This window comes from the organism of the source record quoted next, unplaced genomic scaffold, assembly GCF_019419815.1.
Source record: "Pyrus x bretschneideri cultivar Hongxiangsu unplaced genomic scaffold, Pyrus_bretschneideri_v1 Contig4, whole genome shotgun sequence".
Lineage (NCBI taxonomy): Eukaryota > Viridiplantae > Streptophyta > Magnoliopsida > Rosales > Rosaceae > Pyrus > Pyrus x bretschneideri.
Window position 1 is genome coordinate 3080656 of NW_025999723.1, and position 23476 is coordinate 3104131.

The window sequence follows — 23476 nt, forward strand, 5'->3', positions numbered from 1 at the left end:
ACAAAACTTCACTTATTCTCAGCCTTTAGGAGTACAAGTCTTTAAGCTTTAACTTTAAGTTTCAGTCTTTGATTTTTAACAGGCCTAAACTTAAAATTCAAACCATTAATCAATATAACACTAAAGACCTAATATCTAATCTTTAAATGGTGATTCTATTCAATGATGTCCATGATGAAACCAAAGCTCAAGCAAATTGGGTAAAAGTGAAACTTTTTTAATGTGCCATTTTTTTAATGAAATTCGCGTAGTACATATATGCATATAAAGATAGACAAAATTTATTTTTTATGAGTATATACAAAATACTTAACGTTGCTTAAGTACTATTTTGGAACAAAAATAGTTAGACATCAAGCTTCACTTCATGTCCAACCAAGTAGTGGTGGTACATCAAATGAATGAATAATGATGTGAAAAGTAAAGCCATCCCTAGAGTCATCCGGGCATAAATTACGTGCTTCTTGTTTTGAACTAACTATTTGTGTCACACTCAATTGATGCCTGATGGGGTAGAGCTAGCATATAAACTATGTGATAAGTACAATTTTTGTATTAAATTTCAATAACATCGGTCAATTACTGGTTCATTGTTTCTTGGAGTATCCATTTGCTTGTATTAAATTATTCAGATTACAATCTGATCACATTGGATTTGCTTATGTGTGTGTATATATATAATTCTAACCTAAACTGTGTTCTGTATTGGACATTTGCCACAAATGATGGTCCCTTCGCCTTTAGAGGAGATCGATTTTCAGTGTGACCAGAATACGGGATGGTACACTATATGTAATTATACAATTGGAATGACATTTTAAAAAAAAACTTTCTATCAATTGTACATGTGGCATATCGCCCTATATTCAGGGCACATGGTCAGGACACAGTGCAAAAGAGGCCATTTCTATTAAACCAATACCTTCTCCACTACTCTAAAATCTTTAGCTATAATCAACTCGGATTTGTAAAAAATGTATCAGTTTTTTCCTTAAACTCGAATCCTAAAAGGTCCCACCAGGAGATGTTTGATGATTGACCTATACGGGGCAAAAAGAAACTAATCTTTAAGTGGATAATGACTGAGGTATGCTGCCGAGGATATGGCACTCACTTTCTATGTTGCCGACGATATGGCACTCACTTTCTACTTATAGCTTTTGCGTCAAACTATTAAATTAGTTGGCTACTGCTTATATATGCATGACAGTGTCTCATATTACTCACCACCAATGCTAGTTGCCTCTAATCACTTGACCTTTATTGCCAACTCCTTTACAGACCTAATGGCACTTTATTTCTTTTGTTGGTGCTTTAAATTGTGTAAATCACACGTTAAAATCGTGGTAAGCTTCTAATCAACTGTTAATCCCTTGAACTTTTTAATTAATGTTCAACCTTTTATTAAACTATTGGCAATAGTCGCTAAAGGGTTAAATTCTAATGTTTAACGTGAAAATTTCATTGAATTAAAGACCTTAATTAATACGGCTTTGTTTTTAATTAATAGTTTTTATTGCTTTACCAAATAAAAAGAAAAAGTATATAAAGAAAATAGAGGGAAGAATTTAATAACTTAAAAAGTGAAATGGCTAAGCATTCTCATCTGGGTTCGAGGCTCATCCCCACTCGTCCTCCTCCCAATATACGTTATGCATCCCTTCTATCATCTTTCTTCCAACTTCCACCTTTTTTTTATAGGAAAAATGGTTTGAAAACTTTGAGTTTTAATCAAAATGACAAAAATATGTTATAAATAAATAGTACCAATAGTGACTTTTTACAGTAAAAATATCATTTTCGTTAAAAGTGAACAATAATGGGAATGTTTTGTTAAAACTCCCTTCTTTTATCTTTCATATATGGGGAGATTGATCCACCATCGAGGGATCTGCTATCTACACACCTCTTTTGATTTCTTCTTCACCTCTTGTTAATTTATGTCATTTGATCTTTTTTAATTCATCCAATCTAATGATCAAAAATTAAAATAATGTAAGAGAAGTAAAATGGAGCATGTAAATTACATTTCCACCATCAATCATTCTCTTCTAATTGAGGGTGGATCATCGGAGACAAGCAATAAAGGGAGAAAGAAACATGGATGTTTGGTTGTGAAGACAGCATGTGTCGGAGAAAATTTTACTTGAGACATGTAATAATTCCATTGGCCACATAGGTGGTCAGTAAAATAAGGATATTGATTAGTGAGTCCCTAAATATTGTCCTATTATGAAATAGTGTTATCTACTCGTTTATTATCAAATAAGGTAGTGTTATCTACACACTTATTTTTACTTATCACACGTTCGTTTCAATTTTTGACCTTAAGTTTGAAACAATAACAAAAAATTAATAAAAACATATAAAAAATAAAAATGAATGTGTATATGAATAGCACTTTCCATCAAATATTCGTTGCATGTCATTCAATATCATGATCTTAGTGAGCTGACAGCAATGGTGATATCAGTCACCAAATTTAAATTAGACCCTACATGGTGACTGTTAGGGCGACCCTTTGGTCATTCTATGGCCAGATATTTCCATGCCATGCAATACCCTAGGAATAAGGATCCTCTCTGAATCTTCTTTGTAAGAATTCTGAAATTAATTAATCGTGTTTGTTTATCGTACATCATACGATCAGTTTTCGTTAAGTACTATTTATATTCAATTTTAAATTAAAATTTTAAAATAATTTCTAACTGTATAATGTACGATGAACAAACACGATTGATTGATCATGTGGATCCCCACAAAAAGGATCCTATTCCAAATCCTAAGTTTTTATTTTGGGTCTGCGTTAGTACTTGAGTTATAGTCCCTGTCATGTTGTTCATCTAGCAATTCATAAGGTCATCTCCAACCGAAGGGTTCAGAGGGTCGAAAATAGCCCGAAAATCGTCTCTAACCGAGGGTCAGGCCAAAGGACTTGTGGGCTCCACTAGACAAAAAAAGGCCAAATGGCCAATTGGCCCGCCCAAAGTAGCTAGCTAGCCAACCCTGAGCTGGGCCACATGCTGACGTCATATTTGATTATTATTTTTTTTACAATTTTTTCTTATTTTATTTTTATTTACAAAATTTAAAAATTCTATTTTTTTCCTATTACTTCTTAAGTCATTAAACAACATTAAATAACATTAAGTAACATGAAACAACATTAAACAATATTAAACAACATTAAACAACATTAAAAAAAATTTAACAACATGAAAATTATTGACAATCCATAACATAAAATTATTGAGGTAATTTAATTTAAGTAACTATTGTAGTTCAATTAAAATAATATTATGTTTGGCCCTATGACCCTTCGGCCTTCGGTTGGAGATGGTTTTTTTCATAGGGCTATGTTTGGCCTATGATCCTCTGGCCTATCGGTTGGAGATGGTAAGAAATATGGCCCTGCATTATTCATTAAAATATTAATTTCTTGGAGAACCAAAAGGCTAAAACGAGCCATCTGGCTAACCTTCGGTTGGAGATGGCCTAATGACATAAAAGTCCTCTAGGTATGAGAAAGAACTGTCATGTAACGAAAATATAATTGTAATAATATTTCAATTCAATCACGTATTATTATGTGAAAAAATTAAAATACATACGACAACAAATAATTGACTTAAAATTCTATTGCAATGAAGAATTTTTCACATCATAATACGAATTAAATACCATTACAGGAGCTGTTGCTGAGGTAAAAATTGTTGGCATTTAAAAAAAAAAAGAAGTAACAACTACACCACAATGACAACTAATGCATTAAAATAGGGATGTGAGAAGTAAAATAGAGTGTATGGATATCACGCCCCTTAAAATATTATATATATATATATATATAGAGAGAGAGAGAGAGAGAGAGAGAGAGAGAGAGAGAGAGAGAGACCATTTCTGCAAGGGGATTCTCTTTTTTTTTTTAAATAGAGATTAAGTGTGGGGCCCACTTCACAGCGAACCTTAACGATCTGAACCATTTATTTTGTAAATCTCGATTAATAGATCATCCTTGTTAAAATGCATTTCAATCCGAAACCATTTACCTATTTAATTATCAAGATAAAATTTTATTGTTTCCTATATAACAAAGTATTTGTTAATTTCTTTGAACTCAATTAGATGTTATACACATTTCCGATTTGGCTAATATTTTGTAAAGATGATCTATAAGGTGCTACTTTAAAAATAGACACTTTGGATCGTTAAAGTTCGATGTGATATGAACCTCACAATTAATCCCTATTTTTATAAAAAAATAAAAAATAAAAAATCCCTTCCCTTAAAAGTTTCTTATATATATTTGAATTTTTGTCACCATTTTCTCATTGTAAATTACTAATTAATTAGGTAGCTGTTGCTCTTTCTTGTAGTGAGCACTCCCACTTTAAGTTTCTCTAGCCAATTTCACGTGAAATGCAACCCCCCCAAGGCCTGACCTAGCCCCTTGCATGTTGTTCATTTGTCAATTCCTAGTGAAATGCAAAATTCATTTCCATGTGACATGCAATGCCCAAGTACTGAATTAACCTCTTGCATGCTGTTCATCTGTCAAGTCCCAGTTACATGCAAACCCCTCATACTGAATTAGCATCTTGCATGCTGTTCATCTGTCAAACCCCAGTTACATGCAAACCCCTAGCCATTTCCATGTGACATGAAACCCCTGAAAGTCCTGAACTAGCCTCTTGCATGTCGTTCATCTGGAAATTAATCCTGGTGCCATGCAAGCCCCTGGCCGTTTCTATTGCTTGCCAAATCACAGTTACATGCAAGCCCCTAACTAGCAATTTTCATGTGACTTGCGAGCCCCCGAGTGAAATATTTTGTTTGTCTGTTCCAAACAGCCTCACGTTGGTTTTGCAATCCCCGCTGCGAACTGCAGAACTTCCCCGTGATCTTAAGCACTTGTGTCAAAAGAACTCTGCCTTCAACTACTTCGTGTTATTGCAAGTGACCTTCTACTACATTGACGAAGATTGAGTGATGCTCGTTAATCTAACATCTAATCTAACAAATTTATTATTTGACAAAAAAAAAAAAAAAAACTACTTCGTGTTGCTCTCTCGATGTGATACCTTTCACTAATTTAATTGAATGCAAAATAAAATTTGTATATTTTCATGTAAAAGAAAATTAAATGACTAAATAAAGGTGGGGAAATTAAAAATGTCTTGGGTGAAAGGCTTTCCTTAATTTAATTCTTTTTAACCCTCCTTTTCTGCATTGTTATATAGGAAAACTAATGAAAGAGCTTGAAAACTTTGAGTTTTAATGATAAAGACAAAATAAAGGGTAAAGTGAATAGTACTAGGATTGACTTTTTAGTGTAAAAATGTGATTTTTGGTTAAAGTGAACAGTACTGTAGATTTTTTGTTAAAACTTCCTTATTATATTAGAAGGTTTCAAAGCCTGACCTAGCCTACTTATACCTATCCATCACCCTACTCTTTAATCACTAGCCTAATCAAATTTTCACAAAATCATTCATCCATAATTTAAGCACTTCATGGAAAGAGAATGGTGCCTCTCTTCTCTCTCTTGGCACTGAAAATGGTTGGCCCATTTACATAATTTAATACATCATAATATACTATATATACACGCACAGAAATTATTTTCAAAAAACGTTTTTTTTTTAATCATAAATAATCTCTAAAATTGATCCACACCATTAAGATGATTCTTAAAATTGAAAATCAATGTAGTGCTTGAAAATAGGTGTCGTAAATCAATTTGGTCATTCCTTCACAATTCTGTCAAAAATTCTATTATGTGTTGATGTTGGATATAAATGGGTTCCACAAGTCGACTTTTTATCACAAATGGTTCCTGAAATTAATCCACACCATCAATATGGTCTCCGAAATTAGAAATCGATCAATTTAGTCATAGAAATAGGTATCTCAAATTAACGTGGTCCTTTCATCCCAACTCTGTGAAAATTTTGTTATGTGTTGATGTGACACATAAATGACCCTACAAGTCTACTTAAATTAAAAAGAAAAATTGGAAGTAAGTTGAATAATTTAATAATTAATTTAAAAAGTTGTCAAACTAGAAACCATGTCCCGTAATCACCTCTGATCCCAACCCACACTCCTTTAACTCCATTTACGGTAACCTTCATGGTCTATTTTTTGAAGAAAAAAAAAATCTCAAGACATCCATCTTTACACCCTTTGCCGAATTGGACTAGGATCGAGACCACCTTTGGTAACAGTTTGGATTGATGACGACTTATGTGACATCACTATTAACACTTAGGCGACTAACAGCTTCACATCCTTAATCTTGGAGAACTTGTTTGGCACTCTCTCAGTGATCTTGGTGACGCAGAGAATAGCGACTTCTGCGTTGAGATAATCCCATTATGCAAAAAAGGTTTTTAACAACATTTTAAATTAATGTCACTTAGTACTACAGTCTACTGGTATTCCTCTTTACTTATAGGTGAAAGGTCTTATATTCGATTCTCGTCAAATGTGAACTTGAATCACATTATTGTTAGCCCATTGTGAGACTAAGCCCAACCATTCTCCCTTGGTGTACATAATATCGTTTTTAAAAATAAAAATAAAACTTTTAAATTAATTATTAAAATTTTAAACCCAAATTAACACATAACTAAATTTTTGACATAACTGTGATCGAATGATCATATTGATTTGCGACACATATTTTCAGGGACTACATTGATCAAATTTCAATTCGGAGACCATCTGGGTGGTGTGGATCAATTTTAGAGACCATTTATGACAAAAACCTGTAAATCTTGTTTGACCGATTTATGTGTCATATTAGCATATAACATAATTTTTTACAGATCATTTTGACGGAAAAACAACATTGATTTGCGACACCTATTTTCAAAGATTACATTGATCGATTTTCAATTTCAAATATCATCTTTATAATGTCGGTCAATTTTAAAAATCATTTATAATAAAATCCCTTTTCAAAAATATTATTTCACATAAAAGTAGTACAAAAGTACTATTATTTGCTGGTCTAGCAGTGGCACTAGGAGAGATTTTAAGTGCGCCAAAAAAAATATTCAAACCAATTTATTATGACATTTAATGTATTAAACCGTGTTCTTGACCTATTGGAAAATTTTTGTTGGACGACATTAGTGAGTGACATTAGCATTTTCCTCCACAGAAGAAGTGCCAAAATGCCATTGGGAAACGTTTGCTGGCAACAACCATAAAGACAATAACTCTCCCCAATTTTACCCATATACAGGCCTCGGCCCTTGCAATTTCCCTATATAAAAGCCCTTTTTTGCAAACAAATATAATGTGAAGGAGGAGGGAGAGCTAGCTATAAGATTCCAATTTTTGTTCACTCATTCACCCTAGTATAAGAACGGCCCTGGCTTTTCTCTCATCACACCTCCCGAACTTTAATTTTCACTCCCTCCCTCTCCTCTGTATTTCAACCAGGAACCCAAACCCTCCTTCCCCAACTCACATACATTTTCCGTTCATGCAAAAATGGCTGTTGAGTGCATGATCAAACCCAGCAGCATGCAAACCATGACACAACCTCCCTCCCCACAAACCCAGCAAACCCAGCAGCACAAAGAGGATGACCAAAAGTCATTGGTTTTTGATGCCTCAGTTTTCAGGTATCAAACTGAAATTCCGAGTCAGTTCATCTGGCCCGATCACGAAAAGCCTTGCAAAAACACTCCCGAGCTCCAAGTCGCACTCATAGACCTGGGAGGCTTTCTCTCCGGTGACAAAGAAGCCGTCGCGAAAGCCTCACAACTTGTAGGAGAAGCATGCCAGAAGCATGGATTTTTCCTCATCGTGAATCATGGCGTCGACAATAAGCTCATCGCGGACGCTCACTGCTACATGGATGACTTTTTTGGAATGCCACTCTCCGAGAAACAGAGAACTGAAAGGAAAGCAGGGGAGAGCTGTGGCTATGCCAGCAGCTTCACTGGCAGATTCTCCTCAAAACTCCCGTGGAAAGAGACTCTTTCTTTCAGCTACTCCGCCGAAAAAGGCTCAACAAATTTTATCCAAGATTATTTTTGCGACAAAATGGGGGAAGAATTCAAGGAATTCGGGTATGCGCAATGTTACTTGAATTTCGCGTAGTTGATTCATTTCCTTAATTAATTCTTACCATTTGTGTTATTTTTCTTGTGTTTAGGAGGGTTTACCAAGATTATAGCAAGGCTATGAGCACACTTTCTATTGGGATCATGGAACTTCTGGGACTCAGCCTTGGAGTCGACAGAGCTTACTTCAACGAGTTTTTCGAAGACAACGATTCGATAATGAGGCTTAACTACTACCCACCATGCCAGACACCTGAGCAGACTTTAGGCACTGGCCCTCATTGTGATCCAACTTCTTTGACCATTCTTCACCAAGACGAAGTTGGAGGCCTTGAAGTCTTTGTTGATGATCAATGGCACTCCGTTACCCCTAATTTAAACTCCTTTGTCGTCAACATTGGTGACACCTTCATGGTAAGCAAAACTTTCAACTTTGTTTGTCTTATGGAACTAATTTCCGCCCATGCACACACCTGTTTATTTATGTCTCTTCATTCTCTTTTAATTTATTCAGTTCAAACGTTAGATATAAACATGAGTGCGTATAAGAGAAATAGAATGAAAATCATATTTTTTTTATCATTGTATTTGTTATAGGTTTAATTTATTGTTTTTGCTTCATTTATAGGCACTTTCAAATGGGAAGTACAAAAGCGGGCTGCACAGGGCGGTGGTGAATAGTGAAACACCAAGGAAGTCTCTTGCATTCTTCTTGTGTCCGAGAGACGATAAAGTTGTGAAGCCACCGAGCGGGTTGGTGGATACTTCGAGTCCGAGAAAATACCCAGATTTCACATGGTCGATGCTGTTGGAGTTCACAATGAAGCATTACAGAGCCGACATGAAAACCCTCCAGGCCTTCTCAAACTGGGTTCAACAGAAAAGCAACCAAAAACTGTGAGGAGAGAAAATGACATCATTGAAGGAGATGAACAGAGGTGGTAGGCCTGAGAGTTTTGCTAAAAGTTGAAAAACTTTGGAAAATTAAGAATTAGGACAAAGGCAAAGTTAGAGGAAAAGGCAGTTTTTTTCTTCTTTTTTTTTTCTACCGTTTCCGGGGGGAGTCTTGTAATTAGCTAGCTAGTTTTCTTAGTGAACAACAAAAAGCAAGACAAATAAAGTGACATGAGGGAACCAATAAAATACGAACTGCTGGGTTCACTCTATTTGTTTTGTACTTTTACTTTTCTTTATAATGTAGAAAGGTTTATATGTAGCTTTACCTTTCCTTTCTCTCTGAAACTGCATGTGTATTAACGTAATTAGCAACTTAGTTTAATCATAATCACTCACCCAATTTATATTAATTAGCAGTTTAACGACACATTTTTTTGTCAGAATTGCTAAAACATGTTTAACACAGTTATTTAGTCATTCTAAACCGTTTCCACATTTAATTTAAACAGAAAATATTAATAAGTACTTCTGCTTATAAAAACTCTTTCCAAGCGCTTTCAACTTTGTTCTAATCCAAATATTTTTTGCTTATAAGCACAAATGTTTTTGTGTACGAACAATATGTGATTTAATCATGGCTGTATATTGCATGCTTATATTAATTAATCTAATGGTCCTAAATCGATCCATCGTCAAATTTCAATGATCGCACTTATCAATACATTTAGTTTAGTTTAAATTGAAAGCTCTGTCGACCTGGGTTGGGTTAAAACCCTAGAGAAAGAAGAGATTTTTCAATGTGATCGTTACACGAGATGGTACGTCACGTGTCATTATATAAATTGTAAGGTTTGTGTGTTAAAAGGTTAATAACTTAAAAAATAAAATTTTACATCACTTACATAAAAACATGTGATATAACATTCGTGTTCCCATCACAATTAAAATTTTTCCTAGAGAAAGATCCAAGGGTAGAGATGGCCCACCGGCCCCACCCCTGATGCATGATTCAAAGTAACAGGATGCTAGAAACGGATTTGGATCCCATTCGAGATCAAATGGTAGGGATCTTAGGGATCTTCATATTCTAACCGTTTATCGTATATCATACAGTCAGAAATAATTTGAATTTTTTTATTTAAAATTAAACACAAATAGTAATCGACGAAAGCTGACCACACGATATACGATAAACGGCTAAGATGTGAGGATCCCTAAAATCTCCACCATTTGGATCCGGATGGGATCCTCATCCGCTAGAATCCATGGAGGATTGGCAGAGCTTTCTTTGTAGTGCATTCATCTGCGAGAAACTTTAAGTATATACATGTTTTCTTGGATTTATTCTTGTATTCTTTTTTATATCTGAAGGCTGGAGATTTGGACGTTGTGGCAATATGGAATGCAAGGGAATACTAGCTAAAATTGTCTCGGTGTTTGTCTTTAAATGCTGCAACATTCTTCTGATGATATTATTAACATTTTTGAATAATGAGGGAGAGGTGGTAGACGTGAGTCCCCACATGGCAAGAAGCCTTATGTTGGAGAGATTTTTCAGTGTGTTCCGAACATAAACACATACAACATATATCATTATATAAAGAGAAAGATACTTGAAAAAAAAAATTGCATCCACGTATATAATAACACATAGTATATTGTCTCTGTTTCAAGCACATTAAAATTTATCTCCTTGGGTTGATCACATAATTATTATTGTGTAAGAGAATCCAATTTTGTTACTAACAAGGTTGAAAATCCCATGACTAGTCAAAGTAACTCGTGCATGTACAATTGAAAACTTTCATACATTGTTTAATTTGATTATCATGATTTTTTATAATTTAAGGTGTAAACAAACACCAAATTGCATCTGGATTAAAATTATTTTAATTTAGGACCACGCTTAATTAGTTGTTAATTAGTTCTAATATGAAGATAGAATTTCTGCCTTGATGAGTATGAGTTATATTTTTAAGGTGACTTCATGACACGGTGTGACATAGAAAAGATATCAAACCATAACTTAAATAACATAAAAATGGAATACGCCAAAAGTTTGAGAAAACATCAAAATTTATACCTTTGATACACACACACACACACACACACACACACACACACACACACACACATATATATATATATCAGTGCAAATGGTGAGAGTAGTGAGGAATGCATAAATTTTTAGATATGACTATTAGGTGGTAATAAGGTGCTACTAAACCATTTGTTGTAGTTGTATTATTTGTATAGATAGACTACATAATTTATATTATTATAGATTGAGGTATATATTGACAATAAATTCGCTTTATTACATAAGCGAATTAGTAGTACGCGATACAATGTGATAGTTATAATAAAAGTCCTTTTAAAAGAATGAGTTAAGTTTTTTTTGTTTTTGTTTTGTTTTGGTTTTTTTTTTGTTTTTTTGTTTTTTTGAAAACGAATGAGTTAAGTTTAGATTAACTACAACGTTTGATTCTCTAACAATGAAGAAAGGAGATAAATATCACACTCAGTAACGTAGGAGGAATGAAAACGAGAGGCACAGCAGCCACGGGTAAGGACAATGACAGTCCCATTCCCGTACTCGCTTCCAAAAGGCCCGCATCACGTGGAATCCATATGTAGTTTGATCTGGCATCAATTTTCTCTAAATTTCTACATTTCTAATCCAACTCCCAAAACACAAAACCAAACATTTTGTGCACAACACAACTATTCTCTGACCCAGTAAGCGACAACAGTTCGGATTTCCCTCATGGATACCCACCGGCCCTTGGGCCCCTCCTCACTATCTATCTGTAACTTTCCTTGTCTTCTTCCTTTTCCTCTTGACACCACTAATCAAGTTATTAACACTCACCTGACACCCTAATCGCTCATTCCCTTCTTAATTTTCCCCCTAAACACACCCTGTCTTCAGCTAAGTACGCAAACAAACCATGGACGAAAACTATGCGTCGCCAACAAAGCTAGTGTAGTTCAAATATTTAACCCTTCGCCTGCATGAGAAGCTCCTAAACCCTAAACAGCTGCCTCACTTTTGTTTTAAGAAATAAAACGACGTGTCGCTAAACAAAGATAACCAGTGCCTTGCAACTTACAATCTTAATTTACATGCAACCCCTGCATGAGATCAATATATAAGAAGCTCCTCAACGCGTGCCTTACCCTTCTTGGCCGCGTGATACTTACCCCATCTCAGATTCTCATATCCCTCCCTCTGCATAGACCCGACCCATATACGAACCATTACATGGTCACAAAACGCCCTTTTCTTTCCCACGAAACTAGCTACTTATGTCCCATCCATAAACTTACACATAAACAGTGACAGATTCATAAATTTTTCTCTAGATGTAGACGGTCAAGATGTTTTCCGGCATTAGAGAGGCAGTTGCCCACCCTTGTCCCAACCTGCATCTGCCGCTGCGCATGAAGAGGGTGCATCAGGGAACCGTGAATCATGCATGCTTCTTTTTCTTGTTCCCTACTTTCAATTTTGGAAGGGAAACCTTCTTGTTTTTATTGATAATTAATTCTATTATTTTATCGAGAATTATAACTTTCTTAATTTCATTGATTCACAAGATTACAAATATGTACAAGTCAAGTGATTTGAAGGATAAGTAAACCTAGGCCCACAAGATTTACAAAACTTAACCCATATTAATCATCTTACGCTAACATTTTATATATCAAAATCAATGAGTAAATCAAAAAGAGAAAAGGGTAACTAACACACGTAATATAATACACTTTATAAACAAAAAGAGAGAGAAATCCCGAAGTAAACAAAGCATACTTCTTAAAATCAAATCCAGAGAGCTCGAGGTTTGCTCTTTTCATGTATAATCATATGGTTCCTCATCTCTATCTAATAAAGATTTAGGGCTAGCTGCCCGGCCGCCTCATCTTTTAACACATTTGTCTCGCGTCATTTTCTGCACCTAGGACAAAAAACAATAATCTTTTTACTGGTACCAATAATATACAACACTATATATTATCAGTAGGGGATTGATGAAGACATATTATCTCTTTATCATTGGTTATTATGTAATCAATGCTATATCAACTCAAGTTGTTAGAATGTTTGGTAGGTGGTTAAGTGATTTTTAGTCACTTTGTGCTTAATAAGCTTGTATTGTTCAATTTATAGTGGGCTTCAACTTACAAATGTAACCAGTCAATCATCTTAATAGAAACACAAAACTCTCATTTCCTCTTTAAAGTTTCTCTCGAGTTTTTCATCTTTCTCAATTCTTCATTGTTCTTTGATTCTTTTTCAATATAGTTAACAATTGATAATTGGGAGATTAGCTCACTCTTAATCTCAATTTGTCTTCATTTATTCCAAGTTTGCTTTTGGGTTTTACCACTTGGCGACAAAAGCATGATCAAATCGAGTTAGGGTGCTATGTCGTTTTCTGAATAATCAACTTAATTAGGATAGTGTTTACAATTGCCGTGCCAGGATGTCTAACGCAGATAATGCTTTAATCAATCACACAAAATCTTATTTCTTCTCTGTTTTTGTCTTTTCCTTCAGCAACATACTCCGACTGTGTGTGATACAATGCAAATGAGCATGTATGCATGCACTGATCGATATCGATTGGGATTGGGAAGACGACGAAGTCGAAGCCTTCAGATTTCTTATATTTCTTTGGTATACATCTACATGCAGAAAGCGATTACATTAATAATAGCCTCTTCACACACGCTCACCACGCATGTGAGAGGCATTTTTGCATCACGGGCGCTACGCGCCCTTACTTTAGATATTCTTATATTTCTTAAGTGATTACTGAAAATAAATAGGATCTCATTGCCAAAGGAGATGGCCTCGTCCAACTATTTAGGCAAAAACTTAAACTGTAATTGAAATCAAGAAAAGATAATGAAATTTAAACATACTTTCAATGGACTCATGATTTTGCATCTTCATACAAACTACAAAGCCTTTTTTTTTTTCTTCATAAAAAGATAATAAAATTTCCTGTATTGGCTTTCTCTTCTCCAGGAACCAATGAAGTGAAACATTGTTTTTATCTATTTTGAAATTTATTGATATGCAATTGCAATATATGAAGAACCAATTTTATCATAATCATATTATTGCATTTCTTAATAGAAAAACCAACACAAAGTAAAGGGATTCAAAGGGGAAAAAGAATGTATTAACCAAGCTAAGTTGGAACATGTCGTTACAGCCATAATCATCTAACTCGTCAATCAGAAAGCATACATCAGTACTCTCGCATCCCAAACCCAAGTAAATAAGCTATAGAAAGCAAACCTAATACTCTCCCATAAAAATTGAAATTAGAAGACAAACGGAAATGAAAAAAAAAAGACGTTGGGACTGAACTCCACACACCCCTTGTGCAACTATTACATATAGAGGACAATGATTTGAAGAAGTATGGTTCTTTCTCAAATTGTTCCAGAACCTCATGTGATCCTTCATCGCCTCAACCCTTGTTTGTAAATATGAGAAGAAGACAAAAAGAATAAGCCGCATAACCATGTTAGTGAACACTAATTGCACTGTATGGTGCTAAAATGGTATTCTTTGTTGTATTTACAAATTGAATGAACTCACGCAAGTTCTGCACCAAGAAAGGAGAGAGAAATCAAAACCTTATAATTATAGTGGCTTTTATTGTGATGGAAGGGATCATAACAATGGCAAATCCGTTGGGATCATATATATAGATGGTATTAACATAGAAAGGAAAATGTCTTAGTTCCTACCAAATTAAAGAAAAGAACTAAACTAATGATAATAAAAATCGATTAAAACATAAATCGGAAACACCTTTTTCGTTCAATGTGATAGTATTGATGCAATACAAAAAGGTTGGAAATTAAGTGATTAAGGTTGTCAAAATAAATAACACAAATAATTAGACTGAAATGAAGACAATGAATAATGTTATGAAGAAAGGGCATTTTAAAGGTTGATTGGCTAATTAAGGTTGTTTTAACTCTCTTCAAGAGGTTTCAACCTGAACTTGCTTTGCGAGGGCGAGATACAAGATCCATTAATCCTCACAGAGATTCGCAACTAAATGTGGCTTTATTATTATTGTCATCATCTCCACTGTCTTCTTGAGGACTGCTTTTGCTGCTTCAAATGTCAGAAACACGAAATTCTTTAACTCCTGTCAACAAAATTAAAGCAGAACTTATTATAGAACTTGGGAAGAGAATACTTACATAGTTAAAGCATAACTTATAGAGCTTATAGAACTTTAAGAACTATCAGGAGGAAAGTCTGAGACATACTTGTAGGAATTACCCACCCATAGAGGGATTGCAATTCGTTTAGTTTCATTTTCCCTCGCGAATTGCTCGTTTCTTTTATGATGTTGTGTTTGAGAATAGCATAAATGGGAGGAGTAGCAGTTTCTCAGTTCTCCATTGAAAACGTGTTTCATATTTATGAGAGTGGAAGAGTGGGAATGTACGTGGATAACTGCCCTGCAGTCTTATACTCCTGTTAAACTGCTCTTAGTTGTGTTAATTTCTTTTTTTCTTTCTATTTTTAATTGATTTGTTTTCATTAAGGTGCTGATTTTTGTTTTTATTAAAATGTTTTCATTAAAGTGCTGATTTTTTTTTCCTTTTTTTTTTATTACTTTTTTCTTTGTTTTACTTTCTAAACCGCAAAACTGCTAACTTTTAGAGGATAAGTATAATGCTTTTTTTTTTTTTTTTTTTCAATTTTATAAATTTATTCTTTTCCAATACGGTTTTTTTTGTTCGGTCATGGTTTTTTTTTATAACCAATTTGTCCTAGTTTTTTGAACTTTAGAAGGTTTGATTGTGAAGAAAATAAAGGGGCTTTCTTGGCATTTTGAAATGCTTCACCTATTTGGCCTTCTCCCCTTATATGTATAGATAGATATAGATATAGATATAAGACACTTCCTTGCCTACGGCCTACACATGCATATATGCATGTTACTCGAGGAATGGATCAGGATCCTCTCCTAATCTAACAATGAGGATCCTCATGACCAATAGATGTGGGTCGTTGAACGAAAATCCAACAGTTATAATTATTATAACTTTAAAGGGACCCCAATGTTTGTAACCGTTGGATTTTCATCCAACGGCCCACATCCCTTGATCATGAGGATCCTCATCCTTAGATTAGGAGAGGATCCTGGTCCCTCGAGATATATATATGTCTCGAGAGAACATAGCTCTTTTGTTTGTCTTATTAATTTTTTTGTAACTATATTTACAAACTGATAAATCAGTTTTGGAAAGTTTAAAGTGATGCTCACAAAAGTATGAAATAATTTCATAACTCGAAATTATTTTTATTACAAACTAATTAATGATGTTGTATTTTGATTTTATAAAGTTAGTTAGGGAATCCCATGAGTTCAGATAATTTCAGAAGCCTTGCTCCTTGAACTTCTTATGTATATCAGTTATAGATTCCTTCTCCGAATAGTTTTTGTGTAACCATGCATATATATTGTACATCATTATACAGAATTAATAATGAGAATTATAATTTCTACATAGATTGCCCTAGGTCCCCAATCCTAACGGATCCTCTTTCTTTCTCTCTCCTACTCGGTCTCCTCCCCTCCCACAATCGAGCCTCCCTGTTCTCTCCCATGCCCTCCTCCCCTTCCTCTGGCCCCCTAATAATGCTGCTCACTTTCTCAAACTTATTGAATCTAACTACCTTCTTTGGCAACAGATATGAAGTCTCTTTCGTGTCTTTAGGGCAATTATCTTGCAGTGGCCATAACATTTGGAAGTATGTAGCTTACATAAGAATTACATATTTAATTAAAAAACACTCATTAATAAAAATAAGGACACAAGGAATACAGGCTCTATCATAAGTAAATGTAGGATGCATATATCCAGTTGAGTTGTATGTACTTTTACAAGAAATATGACATACAATATGATCCACAAACTATTCTTCCGTATAAAATATGATCAGTATACAAAGCATACATGGCATGTCATAGAAGGGCATATGAGTCATATTTTCTGGAAATGCATGTGAGTCAAACATCCAATATTTTTCTATGTATAATAGTAGTTGCTTGGTATGTAGATTAATAGTCTTGGGATGTGAATTATAGGATAAGGGCTTGCCACGTAACTCTAAACTGAAAATTATAAATTGATGATTTGTTTACTTGATCAGTTTTTGTTTCTAATTCAATTTGTTTGTATTTTTGTCACATGATAGGATTTGAATGCATAAAATCGACTCAAGTCCATATCTCCACATAGACGCATGTAGAGATACCGTCACATATGAAAATGAAGCTTTCAAACCACTTATTAACTTATTAGTTAAGTAGAAAGAAACTATACGGTTGGAGGAGTCGACTAACATCATGATCCTTTTGTTTTTCACAACTCTGTTACAATTAGCACTAATTAAGCTTCCTCAAGTCATGTTACAATGACATTTGATTTAATTAATACATATTATAAGATCGAAACCCTATATATATATATATGTCAAATGATAACCATATGGCATTTTATTATGTGAACATTAATTTGTCATCATTTGCATGGTTTTTGTCTCCATGTTTTAGGTGTCTGTAGAGCATAGACTCCATATATTGCTTATCCTTCTCTTTAATTCTTTAGCTGTCCTGCTTGTCTCCATATTCTAGTTCCTGTTTTGACATATTTTGGACAATTTAAACCTTCATACATATATATGGAACCTTCATATTTCTTATCATCTTTGGTATCTACAAGCAGAAAGCGATTACAGTAATATATACGAAACTTCCAGGCCTACGGCCTACAAATACATGCCTGTTACATGAGATATATATACGCCTAGCTCGAGAGAACACAGCTCACAATAGTACTAAACAATTTCATAACAAGAAATTATTTTTATCACAAACTAGTTAATGATGCTGTATTTTGAAGTTATAAAGTTAGTTATAGAATCCCACGAGTTCAAGGATAGTTTCAGAAGCCTTGCTCCTTGAACTTCTTATGTATATATCTGTTATAGATTCCTTCTCAGAGTATTTTTTTGTGTAACCATGCATATATATTGTACATTATACTCAATTAATAATGAGAATCATAATTTCTACATGGTATCAGTAGTTTACATTATCCTAGGTCCCCAATCCTAGCCGATCCTCTCTCTCCTACTCGGTATTCTCTCCTCCCTCAATCGAGCCTCCCTGTTCTCTCTCCCATGGCCTCCTCCCCTTCCTCTGGCCCTAATGATGCTCCCTTTCTCAAGCTCACTGAATCCAACTACCTTCTCTGGCAACAGACATCTGAAGTCTCTTTCTAGTCTTTTGGGCAATTTCTTATAGCGACCATGACATTTGGAAGTATGTAGCTTACATAAGAATTACATATTTGATTAAAGAGAACACCCATTAACAAAAATATAAGGACACAAGAAATATAGGCTCTATCATAAGTAAATGTAAGACGCATATATCCAGTTGAATTGTACATACTTTTATAAGAGGTGTGATATACAAATTGGTCAACAAACTATTATGTCGTATAAAATTATGATTAGTATGGCATATGAGTCATTGCATTAGTCTAAGTGCATGCGAGTCAAACATCCAATCTTTTTCTATGTATCATAGTAGTTGCTTGGTATGCAGATTAATAGTCTTGGTATGTGAATTATATGTAGATTAACAGTATTGGTATGTGAATTATAGGATGAGGGCTTGCCACGTGACTCTAAACTGAAAATTCTAAAGGTGGTGCTATCACACATCCTATTAATTTATGTCTCTATGTAAAAGATAAAAAGAATGTGGATAGCACGACCTAAAAATTGATTATTTCGTTATGTGATTAGTTTTTGTTTCTGATTCAATTTATTTGTAATTTTGTAAGGAATTGAACGCATAAAAACGACTCTCAAGTCCATATCTACACGTAGATGCATGTAGAGGTACCATCACATGTGAAAATGAAGCTTTCAAACCGCTTATTAACTTATTAGTTAATTAGGAAGAAAATATACGGTTGGAGGAGTCGACTCACATCATGATCCTTTTGTTTTTAACAACTCTTTTACAATTAGCACTAATTAAGCTTCCTCAAGTCATGTTACAATGACATTTGATTTAATTAATAGAAAACTTCATTTTAATCAAGATGACTTTTAGATTAAAATCATGAGTAAGATCAAAATCTAATTTTAGTCATTTGATACATTAATAATCTCATTTATTAATTATATTTTTTATTTTTAATTATTTGTCTTTTTCTTCCTAATTTTTAATGTATTAATTTTATTTCATTATAATTATATTTTTCATTTCATTTATCGTAATATATTTTGTTGTAAACATTTAGATAAACTAATTTTTATTATACAATATATTTCGATGTACTTTGTCTTCTTCATTTAAGTACATTGAATTCATTATAATACATTTTGGTGCATACATTTAGGTACACATATTTCGGTACATACATTTTGATACAAACATTTAGGTAAATTAATTCAATATAATATATTTCGGTACTAACATTTCGGTAGACACATTTAGATACATTAATTTAACATAATACATTTCAGTGCATATATTTCGGTGCATATATTTCGTTACATATATTTCGGTATTAACATTTAAATACATTAGTTCAATATAATACATTTTGGTACACATATTTCGGTACATACATTTCAATACAAACATTTAGGTACATTAATTCAATATAATACATTTCGGTACACACATTTAGGTACATTAATTTAATATAATATATTTCAGTGCATATATTTCGTTACATATACTTCGGTACTAACATTTAATTACATTAGTTCAATATAATACATTTCGGTACACACATTTCAGTACTAACATTTAGGTACATTAATTGATTCTTTCAAGTTTGAAGAATGTTCAATAAAATTAATAAATTAAAAAACTCTTTTTTGGTCAAAAAATAAATTAAAATTTTTATGTTAATAAATTTAAATATTTAAAGAGAGACTTTAAATAAAATGCACATTAATTATTTTGAATAAAGGACATGGATTATAATCAATATGTAATCTAACACCAAGTTTATTTTAAATTTCAATCTTCTTAAAAGATTAAAGTTAAAAAAAAACTCTTTTAATTAATACATATTATAAGATCGAAGCCCAATATATATATGTCAAATGCTAACCATATGGCATTTTATTAGGTGACCATTAGTTTGTCATCATTTGCATGGTTTTTGTCTCCATGTTTTAGGTGTCTGTAGAGCATAGACTCCATATATTGCATATCCTTCTCCTTAATTCTTTTGCTGTCCTGCTTGTTCCTTTTTTTTTTTTTTTAATTTCAGAAACTTGTAACTACATATATGATATATCAAATATATTAATTTTTCTAATAATCATTATCTGATAATTACTAATTTAAATTAAAAATGCTGGATTTCTATCGTCTTGATCCTTGAATTATAATCATATTATGTCTAAAATTCCTTTTAGTTCTTATTCACATCCAAGGCTTTTTTATCTTTGAACTGAAGCGTGGGCATATAGAAAGATAAACCGATAGATGTATATATATAGGTCCACCATGGTTAATTACATGTGTGGCCAGTGGCGGCGTGGGGTAACGGTGGCCTTGCCCCCGTTTCTTCCTGCCAAAATTTCAAACCCCTTCCCTGTCTGCCTGCTTATCTTGACACAATCCACACCCTCTGGCCCCTCTTCCCCAATACCAACTAAAGTACAAGTCAAACTATTTTACTAATCAAATATGATGTTTCTTACGCTTCAACTTATGAAATTTTACTTAATGGGAGTGTGTTATGTGTGGCATAAAATTTTAATGGCTAGGAAATTTATTTTATAGCTTAAAGTTGCAAATCGCTATTTTTTTTTTCTGTTATTGACGCATCATAACAAAAAGAAGAATAAATAACGTTGTTCTTAAGAGAACAACAACATAAAGAATCTACCAAAAATATGCAAAAACCTTAAAGTTTATAAATGAATAATGTGAAAGATAACAAACTAACGGTTAAGAAACCCTAGAATTACTCTTAATAGGAAATGCATTAATTAAATAAGAAAATACCAAAAACATCCTAAACTATTAAAATCTCGTTTAGGGCTAGCAACCAATAGAATTCAAACAAAAAAAAACCATATGTCATGGGAAAGTGGTGAGTTTGATGGGTTGACGTTCTCTTTAAATTATGGGTCAGAGGCCCATCGGACCCGAAGCCCAACTATGCAACGGTTTGCTCATTTCCTTCCCAATTAGCACCTTACGCTTGATATTTGATCCATTCCGCCATTTGTTCTATATTATTATTAAGGGTTTGTTTGATAATTATTTTAGTTTTTAGTTCTAATATTATAGTGTTCATGTTTTTAAACTTGAAAACTAAAAACTTGTTGAGTAAATCTAGCCAAATTTTGAAGAACCCATAAAATGATTATCGCAAACAACCCTTAAAAACTGCGGACCGGTAGTGTTTTCGTGTGTTATGTGGTCATGGAACAGAAAACTTTTGGCCCCAAATATGTTGTGCTTCACCACTCGTACCTGATGATTTAAGTCATATTCTCTGTTACACTATTGTGACCAATCACCTTCACGAATTAGATTTTTGGTATTCTGTTAGTTAATTAAGTCAATTAGCAACAAAACGTTCAAATTCCATGCTTTGTAGCCTCTGTTGAGTTAATCATTCGACAAGTTTATACTTTTAAGTTTGTGGTTCATGTTTAATATTTCATTACCAATATCTTGTCCTTGTTAGAACTTAGAACACAACATCTCAAATGTAATAGAACTTATAACCTGTTGAGCTAGATAGGTTTACGCTAAGGGTTTTTATCATCAATGGTCCCTGAGATTGACCAAACTCATCATTTTGATCTCTCACTTTCAAAATCAATCAGTGTCGTCCTTGACATTCACTACCGCATATCTATTTGGTCATTCCATTTAGATTTTGTCAATTATTCTGTTAGTTTGTATGTGAGATCCACAAATCTAATAAAATGGTGGCACGTGGATTACACAAAAGAAGGGTTTTTATCGCCAATGGTTCCCAACATTTATCAAACTCCTCATTTTGGTCATTGAGTTTCAAAAATCAATAAATTTAGTCCTTGACTTTCACTACCACACATCAATTTAGTCATTCCATTAAAATTTCGTCAATATTTTTTGTTAGTGTGATAACATGGTCCCACTAATTCAATCATATGGCGCCACATGGATTAACTATTTAAAAAAAATCTTTTTTTTTTTTTTTTTTTTTTTTAAGATTTAAAACTATAAGTAAAATAAGAAATTAAAAACAAAAACTAAAGGAAAAAAAAAGACATCATCGTCTTCATCTAGATATGCTTAAAAATAAATTTCAAATTGGGATTGTGGGATGCGAGATAAATGTCAGCGTGGAATACTCGTCGGTTAGTTCACTATAAATTAGTGGGACCACATCATCAGACTAACAAAAAATATTGACGAAATTTTAACGGAATGACTTGATGCGTGATAATGAAGTCGGGAACCAAATTTATCGATTTTTGAAACTCAGGGACCATAATAAGGAGTTTGATCAATGTCAATGACCATTTGCGATAAAAACCTTTCTTTTGTGTAATCCATGTGTCATCATTTTATTGGATTTGTGGGTCCCACATACAAACTAACAGAATAATTGACGGAATCTAAATGGAATGACAAATTGATGTGCGGTGATGAATATCAGGGACAACATTGATTGAATTAAAAAATGAGAGACTAAAATGATGAGTTTGGTCAATCTCAAAAACCTTTTGTGATAAAAACCCTACGTTAATCTCGTACATGTATAGGCTTTGCATGCAACTGGACGGTCCAAAATGAACATGACTCTCAGAGTTCCTCTAGTTCCTTTTGGACATTTAAAACCTGGGCTAAGCCCAACAAGGATTCTCAACCAAAGATAGCTCATTGGTCTATGCAAAATTTTATGAAGTAGGGATATGAGCTTGAAATCACTTGGTATATAAAAGAGGGTGTACTAATTATATTGGATAATGGTTGAGATTGTAAATGAGATCGTACTAGAAAAATTTACATGAAATCACGTACCACAGACGTGAATCGAATAGATATTACTTTATCGTATATGTTCATCTGTCATTATGCTGTCAAAAATTATTTTGAATTTTTTATTTAAAATTGAACACAAACAGTACTTGACGAAAACTAACCGCACGATGTACGATAAACGGATACGATTAAGTGGTAATTTTTTTATTTAAAATTGAACACAAACAGTACCTGACAAAAGCTGCACGATGTATGATAAACAGATACAATGAAATGATAATTTTTTATTTAAAATTGAATACAACCAGTACCTGACAAAAAATAGTCGCACGATGTACGATAAAAGGATACGATGAAGTGGTACCAAGATCCTCACAAAAATGACCCGGAGAAAATCCTCATCCGACATGAATGATGTGATAG

General features: G+C 33.5%; 1 protein-coding gene across 1 annotated transcript; it reads left to right on the plus strand.

The window, feature by feature from the left end:
* The first annotated feature begins 7327 nt into the window (after nucleotides 1–7327).
* On the plus strand, nucleotides 7328–9294 carry LOC103942611 (gibberellin 20 oxidase 2). Its single transcript, XM_009352794.3, has 3 exons — nucleotides 7328–8084; nucleotides 8171–8492; nucleotides 8707–9294. Exons 1-3 carry the CDS (start codon nucleotides 7501–7503, stop codon nucleotides 8977–8979), a joined length of 1179 nt encoding a protein of 392 aa, XP_009351069.2. The 5' UTR covers nucleotides 7328–7500; the 3' UTR covers nucleotides 8980–9294.
* The last annotated feature ends 14182 nt before the right edge of the window (nucleotides 9295–23476 follow it).